The 21,694-nt window shown below is 39.3% G+C and overlaps 1 protein-coding gene and 1 pseudogene across 1 annotated transcript in view; both read left to right on the top strand.

The window, feature by feature from the left end:
- The window catches only part of GRAMD1C (GRAM domain containing 1C), a 119,632-nt gene extending 98,639 nt beyond the window's left edge, over window positions 1-20,993 (top strand). The window contains 8 exon segments of the mRNA XM_017858574.1: window positions 3,406-3,524; window positions 7,408-7,550; window positions 8,318-8,421; window positions 10,092-10,268; window positions 11,904-11,961; window positions 13,719-13,829; window positions 14,070-14,175; window positions 19,220-20,993. Of these exon segments, the coding sequence (XP_017714063.1) occupies window positions 3,406-3,524; window positions 7,408-7,550; window positions 8,318-8,421; window positions 10,092-10,268; window positions 11,904-11,961; window positions 13,719-13,829; window positions 14,070-14,175; window positions 19,220-19,300 (899 nt within the window). The 3' untranslated portion in view covers window positions 19,301-20,993.
- On the top strand, window positions 4,641-5,147 carry LOC108519510 (40S ribosomal protein S16 pseudogene; annotated as a pseudogene).
- Window positions 20,994-21,694: the final 701 nt, after the last annotated feature.

The following is a 21,694-nucleotide window of genomic DNA, read 5'->3' on the forward strand; positions in this document are numbered from 1 at the left end:
GACTGAAATATGCCTTGGTCTCCTGCAGTATCCTCAGGCTTATTAGGGTGGGGAAGAAACCCCATCCTGGTAAATTTGAGGTCAGACCGGTTCTCTGCTCTCAAACCCTGTTTTCTGTTGTTTAAGATGTTTATCAAGACAATACGTGCACAGCTGAACATAGACCCTTATCAGGAGTTTTTGATTTCGCCCTTTGCCTTGTGACCTTTGCTTTGCCCTTTGCCTTGTGATCTTTACTGGCCTCAGAAGCATGTGATCTTTGTTCTCCTTTTTGCCTTTTGAAGCATGTGATCTTTGTGACCTACTCCCTGTTTGTACACCCCCTCCCCTTTTAAAGTCCTTAATAAAAACCTGCTGGTTTTGCGGCTCAGGTGGGCCTCATGGTCCTACCGATATATAATGTCTCCCTTGGAGGCCCAGCTGTAAAATTATTCTCTTTGTACTTTTTCTCATTATTTCTCAGCTGACTGATGCTTAGGGAAAATAGAAAGAACCTATGTTGAAATATTGGGGGTGGGCTCCCCCATATGCACTGATCCCAGAGGAGCTGCTGCCCAGCTTTGCTCCTCTCTGCCCTCTGTGTCCCCTTGCTGCCTGGATGAATTCTGACATGGTTTCTTAGATGATCAGCTAGTAGGGTCAGTGTTCACCAATGCTGTTGTTTCCTATCTGCGAGAGCGGCACACATGAGCAGCTTCTAGTTCACCATCTAGTTCACCATCTTGACCCAACCCCCTGACAGTACCTTTAATTAAAGCTCAGTTTTAAGTCCTTTTACCCAACTTTTACATTTAAAATATGTAAAGCTTCAGAAAATTGTATGAATAGTGTAATAACATCCATATGCCACTTGCCTAGATTCATCAATTTTAAAATTATGGCAAAATGTACATAAGATAAAATTTACCATTTAACCTTTTTTTTTTTTTTTGAGATGAAGTCTCGCTCTGTCGCCCAGGCTGGAGTTCAGTGGCACGATCTTGGCTCACTGCAAGCTCCACCTCTCAGGTGCCCACCACCATGTCTGGCTAATTTTTTTGTATTTTTAGTAGAGATGGGGTTTCACTGTGTTAGCCAGGATGATCTCGATCTCCTGACCTCGTGATCCACCCACCTCAGCCTCCCAAAGTGCTGGAATTACAGGCATGAGCCACCGCACCCGGCTCCCATTTAACCATTTTTAAGTGGACAGCTCAGTGGCATTAAGTACATTCACATTATTGGGCAACCATTGCCACCATATATCTTCAGAACTTTTTCATCTTTCCAAACTGAAATGCTATACTTGTTAAACACTAACCCTCCATTTCTTCCATTCTTGATGATCACCATTCTATTTTCTGTCTCTGTGAAGTTGACTACTCAAGGTGCCTTGCATAAGTGGAATAATACAATGTTTGTCCTTCTGTGACAGGCTTAATACACTTAGCATAATGCCTTCGAGGCTCATCCATGTTGGGGCATGTATCAGAATTTATTCCTTTTTTAAGGCTGAATAATATTCCATTGCATGTAGATACCACATTTTGTTTATCCATTCATCCATTAATGACATTTGGGTTGTTTACACTTTAGCTATTGTAAATAATGCCACCATGAACATTGACATACAATTATCTGTTCACGTCCCTGCTTCCAGTTCTTTTGGTTATATACCTAGAAATGGAATTGCTGCATCATATAAAAATTAAAATTCAATCTTTAATTTTTTGAGGAGCGGCCATACTATTTTCCATACGACTGTATCATTTTACATTTCCACAAGGAATGCACAAAGTTTCCAATTTCTCCACATCCTTGCCAACACTTGTTATTATTATTTATAATAGCTATCCTAATGGGCATGAAGGTTCACCAATTTTAAAACGCTATTACATCAAAGGATTTTTAAAATTCTGCCATTCCTGCCTTCTGTTATTTTGGATTAATATATCAAAATGGTTCATATGTCCTTTTGCGTACTAGCCATTTTTCCTACAATTCATTCCAGGTTTTTTTACATTATGATAAGCTTTATTTAGGTATTGGAGGATTGACTATTCCAGGATGATGTTAATTAGGTGATGTTCTGGTGAGCAATACTCAGTAGATCTTATTGGTAACATCACTGAAACTACAAGGTTAACATTCATGGGAAGACCAATACTTTTCATTTATCCTTGTTGATAGTTGCTTCATTGAGTAGTGTGCAGTTTTAACAGCAGAATTAAATTACATCTTTAAATTCTATTTCTGATTAACAATAGATTGTTTGTATCATTTTCCTGAAACAGGCTGACATATAACCAAAGTAATCTTCTGAAAAGTAATTTAGAATTAGTTGTATATCTTCTTTTATATATACCTAAATAAATCATTTTACAGCAAATCCTGGATGATAGACGCTATGGTTTGTGATTTTGCCTTTTTAATTTAGTTACAAGATTTTGCCAGATACTCAAAAGGCAATTTCAGGATCCCTCATTAAATCCTTACATCTAGCAATATAAAAGAAGTTGAGTAAAACTGGCTGTATTCTAAAGCCTTCCTTCCTTCCTTTGATGATGAGTATAATGGGTTAGATAAAGGCTCCTATGCTTTAGGATATTGGTGAATAGCCGTCAAACATGCTGGTACTTGCCTAAGTCGATTTGTGCTAGGCCATTAGGTGATATAGTCATGTCTCTCAATAGAGTTTTTAACGGTTTTATTTATACTTTTTAAATTTTTGGCTTCCATGAAATGACCTTCACTGTGTTCTAGAACTATATTTCTGTTCAAGTGTGTATTTAATCACTATATTGTCCCTAAGCAAATAAAAGAGAATTTTTACCAGGATCTTGCCATAAACATAAAGATATGATCTTATAGTCTTCTTAAGACAGATTATATAATCATTTATGTTCCATTGCCTTACCTTGATTAAAGATTTTAGCAGACAAGCCACTGACATTACATGATTTCTCATAACATTGATATAATTTCTATGTAAGTTGATATCAAGGTCAGATGGTTTCATAATGACAAAAATCTTTTAAAGTTTTGTCCTCAATGATGGGAATGTTAAAGTGTTGTTCCGTCTCTGTTTGATAAAGCTGGCATCATTACTTCTCTTCATAGGTACTGAGGACTTTAAAAGGAAGCTTACAGATGAAACAACTTTTAATTTTATCTTAAAGGAAAAAGGATATTAATAAACAATTTAGAAATAAATGGGTCAGAGATGGGCAATATGCCACATTTAAGGAGAGTGCTCAACATTTAATCTCTCTTTTCTTTAATGTTAAACTTACAATACCCAGTTATAAGGAAGTTAGCACTAGTCAAAAATAGAAATTTTAATAATTCAGAAACTCCTTTGATTTCATTTACAGTTATACTATTCAAGTTTCTAGAACTAACTCATTTTGTGTTTGCTGTGGTTAGATGTAGTATCTACCCCTTGGACTGCAGAACTTGGAGGTGACCAGCTGAGAACCATGACCTACACTATAGTCCTTAATAGTCCACTTACTGGAAAATGCACCACTGCCACTGAAAAGCAGGTACGTCTGCTTTGTCAGTGTCCAGAAGAGTCATGTGTGGGGGAAGAGAGAAAATGCCTATTATAGTTCACCAATTTACAAGACAGTTTCTTTTTTTTTTTTTTTTTTTTTTTTTTAACGAGACGGAGTCTCACTCTGTTGCCCAGGCTGGAGTGCAGTGGCCGGATCTCAGCTCACTGCAAGCTCCGTCTCCTGGGTTCATGCTATTCTCCTGCCTCAGCCTCCCGAGTAGCTGGGACTACAGGCGCGCGCCACCTCGCCCTGCTAGTTTTTGTATTTTTTAGTAGAGACGGGGTTTCACCGTGTTAGCCAGGATTGTCTCGATCCTCCTGACCTCGTGATCTGCCCTTCTCGGCCTCCCAAAGTGCTGGGATTACAGGCTTGAGCCACCGCGCCCGGCCAAGACAGTTTCAATAAACAAATGGCAAGAAAAAAGGGATGAGAAACTGTTACAGGTTAAAAGAGACTTAAAAGGCATGTGTATCAACCCACTCCTAATTCAAACAAACCATTTGTTAAAAGGTATTTATAAGATTTCAGGAATTGTTTATTTTTTATGTATAGTAATGGTATTACAGCTGTGTATTAAAGAAAATCATATTTATTTTAAAAGAGATATATGGAAGAATCCATAAAGAGATATAGTGAAGTATTTATGGATGGCATTATATTGATGTCTACGATTTCCTTTAGAAGTCGTCTAGCCGGGCAGAGGATGGTGGCAGAGGCAGGGAATATGGGACGGAGGACAAAGGAAGCAAGACTGGGCAGGAGTTAGTGTTGCTGAAGCTAGTTAATGAGCTCATGAGGGTCATTATACTTCATTTCTACTCTTTCATATATTCAATTTGTTTTTTGTTTTTGAGATGGAGTCTTCCTGTCGCCCAAGCTGGAATGCAGTGGCATAACCTCGGCTCACTGCAGCCTCTGCCCCCCGAGTTCAAGCGATTCTCCTGCCTCAGCCTCCTGAGTAGCTGGGATTATAGACACATACCACCACGCCTGGCTAATTTTTGTATTTTTAGTAGAGACGGGGTTTCACCATGTTGGTCGGGCTGGTCTTGAACTCCTGACCTCATGAACTGTCTGCCTCAGCCTCCCAAAGAAAAAATTTTTTTAAAAAGAATACCACTTTTTTCCGGTTGCAGCGTGGTGCGGTTAGGTTCTCTAGTTCAGGCTCGCAGCCATGCCATCCAAGGGCCCACTGCAATCGGGGCAGTCTTCGTAGGCAAGAAGACAGCCACAGCTGTGGTGCACTGCAAACGCGGCAGTGTTCTCATCAAGGTGAATGGGCGGCCCCTGGAGATGATTGAGCCGCGCACGCTACAATACAAGCTGCTGGAGCCAGTTCTGCTTCTCGGCAAGGAGCGATTTGCTGATGTGGACATCCGTGTCCATGTGAAGGGTGGTGGGCACGTGGCCCAGATTTATGCTATCCCTCAGTCCATCTCCAAAGCCCTGGTGGCCTATTACCAGAAATATGTGGATGAGGCTTCCAAGAAGGAGATCAAAGACATCCTCATCCAGTATGACCAGACCCTGCTGGTAGCTGATCCCCGTCGCTTTGAGTCCAAAAAGTTTGGAGGCCCTGGTGCCTGTGCTCGCTACCAGAAATCCTACTGATAAGCCCATCATGACTATCAAAATTCACCTGTAAAATAAACAGTTTTTGAGGGACTTTAAAGTTTCAAGAACTGTGAAAAAAAAAAAAAAGAATACCAGGCCAGTTGTGGTGGCTCATCCCTGGAGTACGAGCACTTCGAGAGGCCCAGGTGGGAGGATCGCTTGAGACCACGAGTTTGAGATCAGACTGCACAACACAGTGACACTTTGTCTTTACAAAAAATAAAATTAACCAGGCATGATGGTGTGTGCCTGTAGTCCCACCTACTCAGGAGGCTGAGGCAGGAGGATCACTTGAGCCTGGGAATTTGAGATTACAGCGAGCGATGCTCTAGCCACTGCACTCCAGCCTGGGCAACAGAGCTAGACCCTGTCTCAGAAAAAAAAAAAAAAAAAAAAAGGAACACTACTGAAATCTGGTTTACAGAATTGTTGCAAGAGTTAGGGGCCAAATAACTAGATGGCTGCTTTGACACATGGGAAGAGACTGAGTTTTTGAAATTGAATACTGTACGAGGTATTTAATGCTCTTTATCTGTGACCAGAGTGGCAGTGTCTTACAGTGGAATGTGTGTTTAGCCAATTTGTGTTGAAGTATCTGATTTGCAAGTAGTCTGAAAACATCTCTTAACATCTGAACTAGTTGTGCTCTTCTAGTTTTGTCCATTATCATTAAAAAGAACATATTTCTATACCTTTAAACAATTCTTTTTTTTTTTTTTTTTTTTTTGAAACGGAGTCTTGCTCTGCCGCCCAGGCTGGAGTGCTGTGGCCAGATCTCAGCTCACTGCAAGCTCCGCCTCCCGGGTTCATGCCATTCTCCTGCCTCAGCCTCCCGAGTAGCTGGGACTACAGGCGCCCACCACCTCGCCCGGCTAATTTTTTTGTATTTTTTAGTAGAGACGGGGTTTCACCGTGTTAGCCAGGATGGTCTTGATCTCCTGACCTTGTGATCCGCCCGTCTCGGCCTCCCAAAGTGCTGGGATTACAGGCTTGAGCCACCGTGCCCAGCCTAAACAATTCTTAAAAGATTATCAAACATAAGAAAAGTCTGGTATTTTGGTATTGGGGAGTCTTTGAAAACTTTGGAACCCTTCCCCTGCCACCCCCTTAAAGGATAGGTAGAAAAGGTATGGCTAAAATGAGAAAGGTTTGGCCTGTGACCATTTAAATCCTGTTTAGGAAAAGCAGTGTTTTGTTTGGTTACTACCCTCCTTGACTTTTTTGGTGAAGGGTGGTTTTGTTGAACTTTGATTAATTTTGAGGTGGAATCTTTACTTCATTCAACTGATTTTTGAATTGTTTGCCTAACAGGAACACTTAAAACTCTGTAACTTACAATACACGTAAGAGATTATATGGTTTGTCCTCAAGCCTAAAAGAAAAAAACAATTTGATAATGAAATAAATGACACAGGGGCAGCAAATATGATTTCTGTAAGTCCCTTTCTCTCTTTAAGAGACATGGTTTCACTCTGTCGCTCAGGCTGGAGTGTAGTGGTGCAATCATAGTTCACTGCAACCTCCAACTCCTGGGCTCAAATGATCTTCCCACCTCATTCTCCCAAGTAGCTGGGACTACAGGTGTGTGCCACCAAGCCCAGCTAATTTTTTCCTTTTTCTTTTCTTTTTTCTTTCTTTCTTTTTTTTTTTTTGGAGACAGTCTTGCTGTGTCTCACAGGCTGGAGCACAGTGAGGTGATCTTGCTCACTGCAACCTCACCTCTTGGGTTCAAGTGATTCTCCTGCCTCAGCCTCCCCCCGAGTAGCTGGGATTACAGGCATGTGCCACCACACCTGGCCAATTTTTGTATTTTTAGGAGAGACGGAGTTTTGCCATGTTGGCCAGGCTGGTCTTGAACTCCTGGCCACAAGTGATCTGCGCACATCAGCTTCCCAAAGTGCTAGGATTACAGGCATGAGCCACTGCATCTGGCCTAATTTTTTATTTTTTAGGTTTTTTTTAGAGGCTGGGTGTTTTTATATTGGCCAGGCTGGTCTCGAATTCCTGACCTTAAGCGATCCTCCCACCTCGGCCACCCAAAGCGCTGGGATTACAGGCATGAGCCACCATACCCGGCCCTCTTTTTCTCAACTTATAGACAACAGAGTCAGCACGTAGGCTCTTCTAGCTTTGTATATAGGTTTCTCATGTCTTTTCTAAGTTTTGAGAAGGAATCCTAGTATACATGTTCTAAATTGGCAAGAAGATTCATATATTAACCATATACATACAAACATTTTTTATCTTATTTTGGCAGACACTGTATAAAGAAAGTCGGGAAGCACGATTTTATTTGGTAGATTCAGAAGTACTGACACATGATGTCCCCTACCATGATTACTTCTATACCGTGAACAGATACTGTATCATCCGATCTTCAAAACAGAAGTGCAGGCTAAGGTGAGCTGCTGTAAATGAGTATGTTAGGATAGGCTAGATTATATCCTGGTAATTTATTCATCCTGAATTCTTAGTAGTAGCTTTACACGACAGTTTTATTTCTTGCTCAAATTACATTTCCAACAGTGGTCAGCAGAGGAGTGGGGCGTCTCACCTAAGGTCCCTGCTTGGTGAACGCTTTGACATCCGGAGCTACATGATCCAGAATATGTGTTGTTTCAGTTGCCACAGGAAGAGAAAGCTGTAGAATTGTGTACACAATCTATTGACCAGAACCAGTCATGTGACCTTGTTTAATGGCAAAGGGGCTGGGAGTTTTGTGGGAGTGCTCAGTGAGCAGTAATTGGCTCTGCTGCAGTGGGAAATGAGAAATGTCTGCATTACAGAGAGTGATAGACTTGGCCTAGTCTGGTTAATGTAGTTACTTTCACCTAGTGTATGACCACTAGAGATTTTTTATACAAGGAATTGAGAAAATTTAGTATTTATTTTGAGCCTTTATTGCTATTTAGATAAATAAAATTTAGGGCTAGAGAAAGGAAATAAGTAAAATGGCAAGTACTTAGAAGGAAAATTTGATGAAATTATTAGCGGCACACATTGATTTTTTAAAAATAAAAGTTACCAATGAACGCATTTTGTTTTATGATATTAATGACTTTGAATCTTTTGGCTTTCCACTGAATACAATCTTACATTTAATTGTAACACAAATATAACTAAAGTCTGCTCTTTAAATAAATATTCTTTCCTTCTCATTCTACTAGAGTTTCCACAGATGTGAAATATAGAAAACAGCCATGGGGTCTTGTCAAATCTTTAATTGAAAAGAATTCCTGGAGTTCTTTGGAGGACTATTTCAAACAGCTTGGTTTGTAAATTTTTTTATTTATCTGTTTTTGTAAAGATGGGCTTTATTAACAAAATGGATTGATTCTTCATTTGGATTCGTAACAGGAAACTGGTCAATGATGTTGGAACGACTCCCACTACAGTGGTTCCCACTGTTCCACTTTTTCTGCCACTTAGGGAATTTCAAAACTTTTAATTTTCATTGGTCAAACACTTTTTTTATTTTTAATTTTTTTTTGAGATGGAATCTTGCTTTGTCACCCAGGCTGGAGTGCAGTGGCATGATCTTGGCTCACTGCAACATCCGCCTCCTGAGTTCAAGGAATTCTCCTGCCTCAGCCTCCGAGTAGCTGGAACTACAGGCACGTGCCACCATGCCTGGCTAATTTTTGTATTATTAGTAGAGACGGGGTTTCACCATGTTGGTCAGGCTGGTCTCGAACTCCTGACCTCATGATCTGCCCGCCTTGGCCTCCCAAAGTGCTGGGATTAGTGAGGCACCACCATGCCCGGCCGAACAAACACTGACATAATGCTTATTATATTCCAGACATATATAATAAAGTTCTATGTGCTTTACAAATATTAACTCATTTCATACTCAGAACAACAAGGTAGAATTATTATTTTTCATTTTATTAAAAAAGGAAATTGAAACACAGGGAGGTTTAGTGACTTTTATCAAGATCACACAGTTAAGAGCTCTCATACCCCTTTGCCTCTGTAAGGAGCCAAGGAGGCTGACTGCATAACCTGCTTATAGATATACACCTGTGCTGTCTAACCTCTGGGGAGTCCTCAGGGCCACCTTCCTTATCAGATGCAGCTTTCCTGGGCTTATACAGGCCCACTTGGCAATGGTAGTACATACATCTGTGGATTTGGTGGAGGTGGGTACTAGAGACTGACTGGAGAAAACGATACAGTGGTTCTCTTTGGATATTTCTTAACATATACATGGGAGAAATATATATATATACACACACACACACACACACATATGAGCATAATTTAAGTTTAGTTGAAGAAAAGCTGGTGGTCAGTCAACTCAAGGTAATTTAAGGCTTATCATCTAGTTAGCTGATAATTTTCCTTGCCTTTCTTCCTTGTCTATTTCACTATTAAATTCTTCATCAGGAGCAGAGAAAATGAAACTCAAAATTGGTTTGGCCCCTGAATAAGTTTCCAATAAAAAATTATGGCAGAGGAAAAGGTTGAAAATGATAAAACGAGGTTTTAGGTTGTTTACAGATTTTCTTTGCAGTGCTTCCTTTCTTGCAAACCCTTGTTGAAAATTAGAACTAGTATATGCTACTCCTTCCTGTAAGGTTGAGAAGTACCATAATCTGTCTTTGAAATCTTTCTAATGATCCAGTGTAAGTGGGTGGCCTGTTGTTTCCATAACTGAAATCATTACATTAATATGTATTAATAACATAGCACATGGCAGATTTGCTCTGATCATCTCATCATTTATTAATACACATTCTTCCTGGAATAATGAAACCTCATTATGGGGTCATTGTACTCTCTAAAACTTTTCATTAAGTGTAAAATTTAAATCTAGGCCATAAGAACCTAAGGAATTCGTTAAAGAAAATTATCAAAATAACCAGCAAAACCAGTATCTTAAAGTTGAGGAGCTTTCCCCACTATCTAAAGATTGTTTTTTTTTTTTTTTTTTCTTAGAATCAGATTTGTTAATTGAAGAATCTATATTAAATCAGGCCATTGAAGACCCTGGAAGACTTACTGGCCTACGAAGGAGAAGGCGAGCGTTCAACCGAACAGCAGAAACAGTTCCTAAACTTTCTTCTCAGCATTCCTCTGGACATGTGGGCTTAGGTGCCAAAGGGGATATTACAGGTAGTTGTCACCTGGTAAACAGAGATGAAAGATTTGTACTTTAGTTGTAGGAAGCAGAATGTGCCTCTTGTTTGTAAGATATGTCAGGAGGTCTCCGTTTCTTCCCTCCTTTTTTGATAATGTTTATCAAACTCTGATTTCCTTAAAGATAACTAATATATAAGTATAAAGGAGCAGTTGCAAAATGGCAAGCATATAACCAATATATTTTATTTGGCCCATGTATCATTTTAAAAATTGGACATTAATTTTTTTTTAAAATTTTATCTATTTTTTCTAGATAGGGTCTCGTTTTGTTGCCCATGCTGTGTAAGTGGCACAATCATGGCTCAGTGTAACCTCGAGCTCCTGGACTCAAGTGAACCTCCTGCCTCAGCTTCCTAAGTAGCTGAGATTACAGGTGTGCACCACCACACCTGGCTAAAATTGGACCTTTTATATAAAACTCAGATCTGACAGCCCAGCACTGAAATCCCTTCATGGCAGCAGTTGTTTGGAGCATAGTAGTAGCTGCCCTGTTAGATTGTGTGTGCCCCAGCTTGCCACAGCCCCCACCACAATCACCACTCTGCCAACTTCTGAACCACTTTGCTCATTTATTTGCTGCCTAGCATTTATAGATACTCAATTTCCATGTTTGAGTGTACTGCTCTCTTAATCCTTATATACCGTCAGGGCCAGCCCAGCAAAACTGCAAAGATAAAATTGGACTTTCATTATCTTCATTCTCAATTTTGAACACATCTTACTTTTAATAACTGTTATTCTCTTCCTCTTGGAGGTATAAAACTGTCATAACTTCTCATCCTCTTACATTATCAGACCTTCCTTTGAGGCTTGTAGCTTAGTGTGACTATGTTTATCCACTATTTAAGATTAATGGCTGTTTAATTTTGGAATTTAACAGTTTGGGTAACAATGAATAAGCGATAATGTTTTATTTTGTTTTGTTTTTTAATGAGGGAAGCATGTACTGTAAGCCCAGTTCAAATATTATTTGGAGAGATATTTGCTTATTGATTATTAGCTACTTAGTTATCAAGCATGTTGTATTGAATTGCTTATTTAATTTTAGAGTAATTTGCAATATAGGCCAAATTTAAGGAGTGCTGTAACTTTTCTCCTTGTAGATTTGTTTCATATTACTCAGGATGTCAGAAATTTAAAAAGGGGTGCAGGGAATTTACCCTAAATCACTTTGTCTTTACAAATAACTTTTAAAATTTCTTTTTCAGTTCTTTTCAAATGAGTATGAAATTTCTGTCAGTTGAGGGCCGGGTGTGGTGTCTCACACCTGTAATCCCAGCAGTTTGAAAGGCCGAGGTGGGCGGATCACTTGAGGTTGGGAGTTCGAGACCAGCCTGACCAACATGGAGAAACCCTGTCTCTACTAAAAATACAAAAATTAGCTGAGCACGGTGACGTGCACCTGTAATCCCAGCTACTCAGGAGGCTCAGGCAGGAAAATCGATTGAACCTGGGAGGCAGAGGTTGCAGTGAGCTGAGATCGTGCCATTGCACTCCAACCTGGGAAACAAGAGTGAAACTCTGTCTCAAAAATAAATAAATAAATAAATTGGATGAGTTGTAATCACAATTCTCATTCTAATGCAGCCTGTTTCTTGTGATCTACAGGAAAGAAAAAGGACATGGAAAACTATAACGTCACTCTTATTGTGGTGATGAGTATTTTGTAAGTATTTGTTGTGAATGCTTATTTTGCTTGTGTCAGCATTTATCTTTAACTAGTTTCCAAAAGAATTTGAATGTGTTTGTATATTATTGTGTAGAAATGACCACTATTTGACTATTGCTGGCCTATAAAAATAGCAATTTTATAGATTTCAGATTTTAGCTTTATATATGATTTTAAGAATTGTTAAATTTGAGGAAATGCAAAGTACTCATTCAATGAATGTTTTTATTTTTTAGCTAATCTGATTAATTTCTACCATCATAGGTTTTTATGGGGAGTTCCCTAAATTTAAAGGGAATATTGATATATACATGCTGGGGAAGTCCCAGTAATACTATTTTCCTCTGTTTGGTTGGACAAATGGTTCTTAGGTAACTCTGCTGGGCCTAAGAATCACTTGGGTGCTTGCTAAAATGCTGATTTCTTGACCCCTGTCTCAGAGATTGATTCAGTAATTCTTGAGTAGGCATCAGGAATCAGTATTTTAAAACATACACCCTAGGTTGTTCTGATGCAAGTGATATGAGCATTACCTGTTAAAAAATACTGGGACAATGTCTGAATCCCAGGGTATTCTATAGGAATCCACTCAGCCAGTCATATTTAGAATACTAATATCTCCGTGGCTCTATATGAATCTTGAGGCATTCTGTTAGATTTAATTGAATTGGTTCTGACTTAGTGATATATTGAAGGTGCTAAGTTTTTGGATTGGAGCTTCAATATTAGCTGGGTTTTTTTTTTCTAATTATAGATTTCAGAACATAGAAGATGTTTGTTGTTCCTTTGGGCTTTATGGAAGATTTTTATGTTCTGCTTAAATCAGTTTTTTATGACAGTTCTGAATAGCAAATATTATCAGTGTTCTTTTGCATTACTTTACAGAAAATGTTTACTCAAAAGTTGGAATATTAATCTGTATACTATTTCAATGCCATAATAATTTCAAAGATTGGATTTTCTTGCTACTATCTTAAGTTTTTTAAAATAAATCTTCTTGATGAGTAAAAGTGAATAAGGTCAAGTTAATATTTTAATAGAAAAAGTAGAGAGATATGATGCCACCTATATATTTGCATATATATATATAAAATGTATGTAACCATTTACTTGAAAGGCTGCTGTGAAAACCAATACAGTAAGTTCATTTAGCATGTAGCATTTTATATATGACAGCATTAATGTGTATTTGGGACTTGATGCTTCCTTTGTCCAAGATGAACTAGAATAATTTTTGCTGAATGGTAATTTTTTTTTTTTTTTTTTTTTTTTTTTTTGCTGACTTCCACTGGGAATAAGAGATATATCATGCTCTACCTGAGATGAGCTACATATTGATCTCTATTTCCTTTTCTGAAAGGCAGCATTATGGGTGTGTAATTGCCTAAGCCAAAGGCACCCAAAAATAGATCCTAAAAGCTTATCTAGTAGATTTCAAAGCTGGTGGTCTCACATCAACACTGACTAGGATTCCTAGCAGATGGGAGAGATGTCACAGATACCCCAAACCTGTGAGTTAGGATTATTCGAGGACTTGTATTGTTTCTCTAATTACCTTCCATCTTTTCCCTCAACCTCCACTTAATACTTAAAAGTAATTATTTCATATAATGGGGATAATTGATTTAAATAATAATAACTAGAAAACAGTGTAGACAATATACATTTTTGAAGCTTTTGCATGTATATTCTGCATTGGCAATGCTTTAGGTCTGGAAAAGTGTGGATTAACAGATATAATTTGCTCTGCCTAGTGTGTTGTTATTAGTTTTGTTGAATGTGACACTGTTTCTGAAGCTGTCAAAGATAGAACATGCCGCTCAGTCCTTTTACCGTCTCCGCTTCCAAGAAGAGAAATCTTTAAAGTAAGTCTTTTTCCCCCGACCTGTATTCACCATATTATTTCAGTAATTCTTTAGTTGCAGAAAAATTAATTTCAGTTTGAGATTGTGGTCTGCTAACTATCCTGTAGCCACAAACGGCCTGTTTTTTGTTTGTTTAATTTTGTGTTTTGTTTGCAAATTTATGGGGCTCTGATGATTTCTGGAAATGAAAAAAGATCAGAAGCTATTCTCCACATTTTGAAGATGGTATTTTTCTTTCAGTTTAGCCTCTGATACGGTGTCAAGAACAGAAAATATTCAGAAGAATAAAGATCAGGCCCATCGTTTAAAGGGAGTGCTCCGAGACTCCATAGTGATGCTTGAACAGGTAGGCAACTTGATACATCACAATACTTAGTACCTTCGTCCCAGTATGAATCAGTTGCTCTTCTGTGTATGAGAGAATATTTACCCTACTGTTGTTTGAAAAAATCTCCCTGCTAGAGCCAACTACCCCTGCCAGTCTCTATTAGGCAAGGGTATTATGTTTACTGTGTAGTCACTTTTGTTTATTTATTTATTTACCAAATTGGGGTATACAATATACACTGTTGTATATCCTCTTTTTTCAATTAGTAATATATTCTGAAGATGTTTCCATATCAGCGTGTATATATCTACTTCATTTTTATTGATCCTTCTAAATAAAATTCGATGTGTAATATTAAGCTCTTTTTATAGGAATGGTAGCTATTATATACACTGTCCATTATTTTACTTTTATCTATTAACCACATATCTTGGAGATACTTCCATCTCAGTATATAAAGCACTACCCCTTAACAGTTGCATAAGATTCAACTGTATAAATGTGCCATAATTATCTTACTAGTATTTTTACTACTATTGCCAATTTTTTTTTACTAATATTTACAGACATTTAATCCCCCTATTTTCTGTTTATAAATCTCTCAGAATCTTTATTCACGTACATACTCCACTGATGAGGCCTTCTGATGGCTCCAGTCAGGTCCAGTAGCCTTCTATGCCTGGTGCATAGCTATCATCCTGGGGTTCCTATTGTCTATGTGTGTCTTCTGTTTCCTGTATCCTGTGTTTTCCTTTCTTAGTTTCCTTCCTCCTTTTAATGGAGCACATCCAACAGTAGCTTCCTGAGAAAGATAATTTGTAGGTAAATATTTTAAGAGTTCACCTAACTGAAAATTTTTCATTCTACTTTTTCTCTTGCTTATAAATGGTTTGGCTAGAACTTTGAAGGCACTGTTCCATTATCTTTTGGTTCCAGTATTGCTATTGAGAATTCTGTGGCTAATAACACTCTTGATTCTTTAATCTGGAAACTTTTGCCTATAATTCTGGAAGTTTTCCTGAGTCATATAGTTGATTATTTCCACCCCTCATTTTCTCTCTCCTGACCTTCTACAACTCCTGTTATTCAGATGTCAGCCTTCCGTTGGATGGATTGTGCAATATTCTTACCTTTTCTTTCCATCTCTTAGTCTTTGTGTTCTACTTCTGGGATATTTTATCAATTTTATCTTCAAATTCTTCTATTGAGTTTTTCAGTTTTTGCTAACAAATATTCAATTTCAAAGAGCTATTAATTTTCTGAATGATTTCTTTTCTTTGTGGTGTTGCAATTTTTTTTTTTTTTTTTAGACAGAATCTCGCTCTGTCGCCCAGTCTGGAGTGCAGTGGCACAGTCTCAGCTCACCACAACCTCTGCCTCCCAGGTTCAAGCGATTCTCCTGCATCAGCCTCCTGAGTAACTGGGATTACAGGCACATGCCACCATGCCTGGCTAATTTTTGTATTTTTAGTAGAGATGGGGTTTTGCCATGTTGGCCAGGCTGGTCTTGAGCTCCTGACTTCAGGTGATCCACCCACTTTGGCCTCCCAAAGTGTTGGGGTTAAAGGCATGAGGCACCGTGCCCGGCCATTTTTTCTTTTTTTTTTTTTTTTTAGACAGAGTCTTACTGTGTCACCCAGCTGGAGTGCAGTGGCATGAACATGGCTCACTGCAGCCTTGACCTCCTGGGCTCAAGGAAACCTCCCATCTCACCCTCCCGTAGCTGGAACTTCAGGTGTGAGCCACCATGCCCAGCTAATTTTTGCAGTTTTTATAGAGACAAGGTTTTGCCATGTTGCCCAGGCTGGTCTCAAACTCCTGGGCTCAACAGACCTGCCTGCCTTGGCCTCCCAAAGGGTTCGGATTGCAGGCATGAGCCACTGCTCCCCGCTGCAATTTTTTTTTTTTTTTTTTTTTTAATGGCTACAATATCTTTATCTCTCTGAAGATTTTACTGATAGTTAAATTTTTTAAATTTTCTTCTGGCCTACTCATTTTCCATCAAGATCTTCCCCCCATTTAATTTCTATCTTTAAGGCTAGAGAATTTTAGTGTTTGGTAGCCCTTGGTTATCTTCTTGTGTGGATCTGAAGCTCTTAACATATGGATTGGGCTGGTGTACCCCAAAGTTCTCTGTAGATCTGGCTGGGCTCTTGGCTGAGAAATCCTAGTATCAGCATCTTTGGGTCAGTTTCCACAGAGAAGACTCCTCCAGTCTCCCACCTGGTGGATTTAGGGCTGGCTGCAGCATTTTAGGAGCTGAGCAGAAGAGGGATAGGGGAAGGAAAGGCAGAAAGGATGGTCCCAGGATTCAGTATATACTTTTTCAGGTATTACCCTTGTTTCTGGTATGTACTGCTATCCTTAACAATGCCTTAGTGTCCCTCAAGCCAGGCAACCAGAGACCCTCTGTTTTATCCTGCACAGAAAGTAAAATTCCAGACTTCTGCCTAGGTAGTAAGAAAGGTCAGATGCCAAAAGTTTCAAGCAATCCTTCTTTATTCTCGCTTCCAGAGATTCCTGGTCATTAACACCTGAGCCTTTTGAGGATTATTTGGGGTTAATTTTGTTGGTTCTCAGCATTCCCTACTTTTACTTTTTCGATTCAGCGTTTCTAGGCCTGCCAAGTCATCCGTCTGCTTTCCAGTTTCCAAAGCTGCATTACTGTTGTCTCCTTTTCCATTCTCCTTGCCCTTACAGGTTTATGCCTTTTTAAAAATCTCTTTATTAGTGGGGTTTGAGGGAGCAAAGTTGGGTATGTGTATTTATTCCACTCATTCACTCTTCAGCTCACTGCTGCCTGGTATTCTTCCCCCGTGCTTTCCCCAACTAATGTTGCTTGAGCGAAGGTCCCCAGTGACATCTGGCTTGTAAAAGAATGTACCCTTTTCAGTCTTCATCCTACAGTGTCAGCGTTTGACAGAGCTAAACACTTCTTTCTTGATATGTATCTAATCTTGCTTTCTTTAAAACCATTAAAAACATCTTTTTGTGATATATTTTATTCACATACAATAAAAGTTTTTATTCACAAGGATGTGCAACCATCATCACTAATTCCAGAGCATTTTCATAACCCCACAAGAAAATCTGTACACATTAGTAGTTACTTCCCATCCCTCACTCCCCTTGACCGCTGGCACCCACTAATCTAATTTCCATTACTATGGGTGTGCCTATTCTGGACATGTTATGTAAATGGAATAATACAATATGTGGTCTTTTGAGATTGGCGGCTTCTTTCACTTAGAAAAATGTAAAACTAATTTTGCTAGTTAAAAACATCTCCTTGGCCAGGCACAGTGGCTCACACCTGTAATCCTAGCACTTTGGGAGATTGAGGTGGGCGGACTGCCTGAGCTTGGGAGTTTGAGACCAGCCTGGGCAACTTGGTGAAACCCCGTCTCTACTAAAATACAAAAAATTAGCTGGGGGTGGTGGCGGGCACCTGTAGTCCCAGCCACTCGGGAGGCTGAGGCAGGAGAATTGCTTGAACCCAGGAGGCGGAGGTTGCAGTGAGCTGAGATCCGGCCACCGCACTCCAGCCTGGGCGACAGAGCAAGACTCCGTCTCCAAAAAATAAAAAAAATAAAAAATAAAAACATCTCCTCTGCCTGACTTCTTCCTGGCCCAAATGCTCCAGGGCTCTGTGTTAGGTTCTCTTCCCTTCTCTATTACTCTCCCTTTAGGTGATCTTATTCACACCCCTAACTTTAACCACACGTTCCAATGACTCCTGTCTTAGTCCATTTGTGCTGCTATAACAAAATCCTGGAGACTGGATAATTTATAAAGAACAGAAATTTATTGCTCACAGTTCTGGAGGCTGAGGATTCCAAGATTAAGGTTCTGGCATGTTTGGTGGCCAACTGGCAGAAGGGACTGAAGGACAAAAAAGCGGACTGTTTAGTTCCCTGAAGCTCTTTTATAAGAGCACTAATACATTCATAAGAGCCCTCATGAGCTAATCACCTTCCAGAGGCCACGTCTCTTCATGCTGTTGCATTGGGGATTCAGTTTGAACATGAATTTTGAAGAGGATACAAATGTTCAGATAGCAGCAACTCCCAAGTACATATCTCTCACCTCAACCTGAGCTCTAGACTCATACAGTCACTTGCCTACTTGGCATCTTCACCTGTATAACTGACAGGATTCCCAAACTGATTATGTCCAAAATGTAAATCAATTTTCCTCTAATCCAAAACCTAATTCTTTAGTGGGTCTCATTTCAGAAAATGATGCTGCTATCCACCAGTTGCTCAAGTCAAAAACTTAATAAAATATCTAAGTATATATTTATGTATGTGATTATTTGTTTTATTAATAGTTCTGAATCCCTGACTAGTCTGTAAGCTCCATGAAGGACAGGACAGTGCCTATTTGGTTCTCCATTGTATATCCAGTGCTTTAGAACACTGCCCAACATGTAATAGGCAAACAACAAATATTTGTTGAATGAATGAATACAAAACAAAAAGGGTACGACATAATGCCTGCTGTTAAGTTGCATACAATTTTCTTAGAGAAATGAGCTGTCCAGGTGTATTGTTAACGACCAAAATTACAAAATTCAGTGTCAAAGTGTTAAGTAGTAAGGATAATGCTTTGGGAGTTTAGAGGCAGAATGACTGGGGAAAACTACATGAAGAGTGTGAATATGAGTAAGTTTTAGATAGGTGAAGAACATGAGGGTAAGAGCATGCAAAGGCACTGAAGCGAAACTTGAGTTGTTTAGGGGATAGTGAGGACACCACTGCAACTTCAGAAACCGTTTAGGAAAACAAGTCTGTCACTACGCTTAATTTGATGAATGGACCTATTGGGAGGTAGACTGTGTAGTAGCAGGAAGAAGTACAATACTCCAGCAAATGGGAAGAACTCTGTAGCAATCATACGGATACCCCAAAGAATCAGGTATTTTGTATTTAATGTTTTATTTGTGCATTGGTATAAACAAAACTATATTAAGTGTCACTGTAAATTTTGGGCATAAAAAATAGAAATTTTCAAATCTGATTAGAAAAATTAATCTGATTTTAAAAATTAATTTTGTTTACAGCTGAAGAGCTCACTCATTATGCTTCAGAAAACGTTCGATCTACTAAATAAGAATAAGACTGGCATGGCTGTTGAAAGCTAGTGATCTGAAGGACTGAAACCGCAGAGATACTTGGAACTAAAAGAAAATACCTGGAAGAAAACCAGACGAATGAAGGATTTTGGCATAGAACATTTCTATGTTTTTTCATTATTGAGATTTCTAATATGAACATTTCTTTCAGTAACATTTATTTGATAATTAGTTTCTGCTGGCCTTAAGAATCCATCTTTCACTTCTTATAGATATTTTTAAGCTGTGAATTTCTTCAGTGAACCATGAAGTATATTGGAGAACTGAATTTCTCTGATAAAAAAAGAAAATGACACACCCTGAACTGAGTGGTATGGTCTCATTTCTACAGTGAAGTCTGATGCTTTGTTAGCACAGAATCAGTACATGTCCAATAGGCTGCTTTCATAACTGAGATAAGACCAAGAGGATAAAGAGGACAATATAAGAAGAAACCTCTATGTCATTACTGATTTTAAAGGTCCTGTTTTCAGACATATAACATTTCCAGGTTTGTGTACTGTAAATATTATAATGTCTTCATTTATTTAGCATGCAAATTTAATAGTCAAACTTTTTGAATCTGCATGTTGATGATGATTATCAGAAAGGATCTTCTGCCATGTTGTATCTTGATGAAAGAAATAGTTGTTTTTTCTTAAGGTAACTATCAGAGGTGGGATTATCTTGCCTCCTCACGTAGGATACCAAAAGGAAGAACCGTCCTCTGAGTTTTAAAAACCAGAAGGTTATGTTAAAATCTGAGCATTCAGTGACAGATCGAATGCCTACTTGAACAAAGATTGGCTTCAGCTTAGCAGTCTTTCCTGGTGGAAGCAACCCATCTGGTTGAAAATAATTTGTGTACTTTCAGTAACCATGTATGGCTTCCTTCTTTATGTATGTGTGTGACTTGTTTTGGTTGGTAAGTTATAAGCCAGACATAAACTTTAGCTCTTTAATAAAACCTTCTGGGGCACGTATGTCCCATTACAAGTGTACTGACTCTGAAGTTGTAACTCAGATACACGCTTTGGCTCTTTCATAAAAAGTTTTTATGCATGTGTCTCCATACAAGTGGCTCATTAAAATAAGAACTTTGTAAACTGACTTAAAATCAGATATTTTTTCAAGAGTTAGGGAAAGTTGAAGTGTATTACTGTTTTGTCTCTTGAGCCCTTTCTCTGGGGAAAAAATACATATATATCTATATACATATATATGTATATAGATATAATGTATCTACATTCTTACTGTTTGAACAACTATTGCCTTTAATTAAATGTTTCATTTTTCCCCAGAGTCCCCAAAGCCACATGGCATTATTATAGTAATTTTTGAGATGCCTGTAGACAATGAAAGTATTGACTCCGTTAGAGGGAAAATGGGTTTCTCTGGGTGAATTCCAACTAAGCATACCTAGGGGTATCAGTGAGCCTACCTGGGTTTGTTTTGTTTTGGTAAGGATTTATGTAGTGTCTGGCTGTGAGCAAGAATGAGTGGATTATAAACTTGAAGATTTCTCTGTTAAAGTTACAAAAATGATCAACAAACAATATTTTTGTGATGTTTCTTTAAAAGTTGTATTTTATAACATACCTCAAGGAAGATTACCAAAGTAAGTTGCTTTATTAAAGACTAAATTAGTATGGATGCAGAATTCAATTAATAAAATTTGAGCCTGTTACGTAAATTGAATATCAATAAAATAAAAAATTTCTGAGTTGTATTTTCTTTTTCTACTGAAAACTACAAAGCCTGCGGTAGTGAAACGTGGACATGGGCCTACACTCCTTAAAGAAATTTTGTGCAATAAAAAAACCCAAAAAGGACTCTCATCTCAGGGCAGTTTCATCTCAAATACGCAGACGACTGGAACAAAAGTACTAACGAGGCCTGCTGGTCCAATGTAAAGGCTGCTAGCCAGAAATCATGAAAACGAACAGGTTGCTAAATGAACAGATCCGGCGGCAGTGATGGGCCTTTAAGAGAAGGTCAGCGAAATTGGGGGAGGTACTTGGATAACATTTTGCGGTGGAGAGCTCCCCCACCGCCTGTTGCCGGCGTCTGAATGAAGGCTGGTCGCTCCACGGTCTCACGTAGTTCGGAAATCCTCCGGGTTCCCGGGTTTCCCGTATTTCCGTCTCCGTACCTCGCCCGCACCCCGGGGCTCCGGAGGCTGTCCCACCGACGCGCCGCCCGCCGGCACCGGCTGGGCTCGGCTGCAGCCTCTGGGGCGGGGCGTGGCGGGGCAGGCCGGAGGTGCGGGACCCGCCTCCTGCCCCTGCCTCCTAGACGCGCTCTCCCGAGCCAGTTTTCCCCTAACCAGCGCCAGGGCCGCGGGCCAGGAGGAGGAGCCTCGCCCGCGGGCCCCGCTGGGCGGCTGGCGGCGCACGTGCGGGCAGGCGGGGAACCCCGGCGCCG

The sequence above is a fragment of the Rhinopithecus bieti genome, unplaced genomic scaffold (genome assembly GCF_001698545.2).
Source record: "Rhinopithecus bieti isolate Rb0 unplaced genomic scaffold, ASM169854v2 scaffold_45617, whole genome shotgun sequence".
Taxonomy (NCBI): Eukaryota; Metazoa; Chordata; class Mammalia; order Primates; family Cercopithecidae; genus Rhinopithecus; species Rhinopithecus bieti.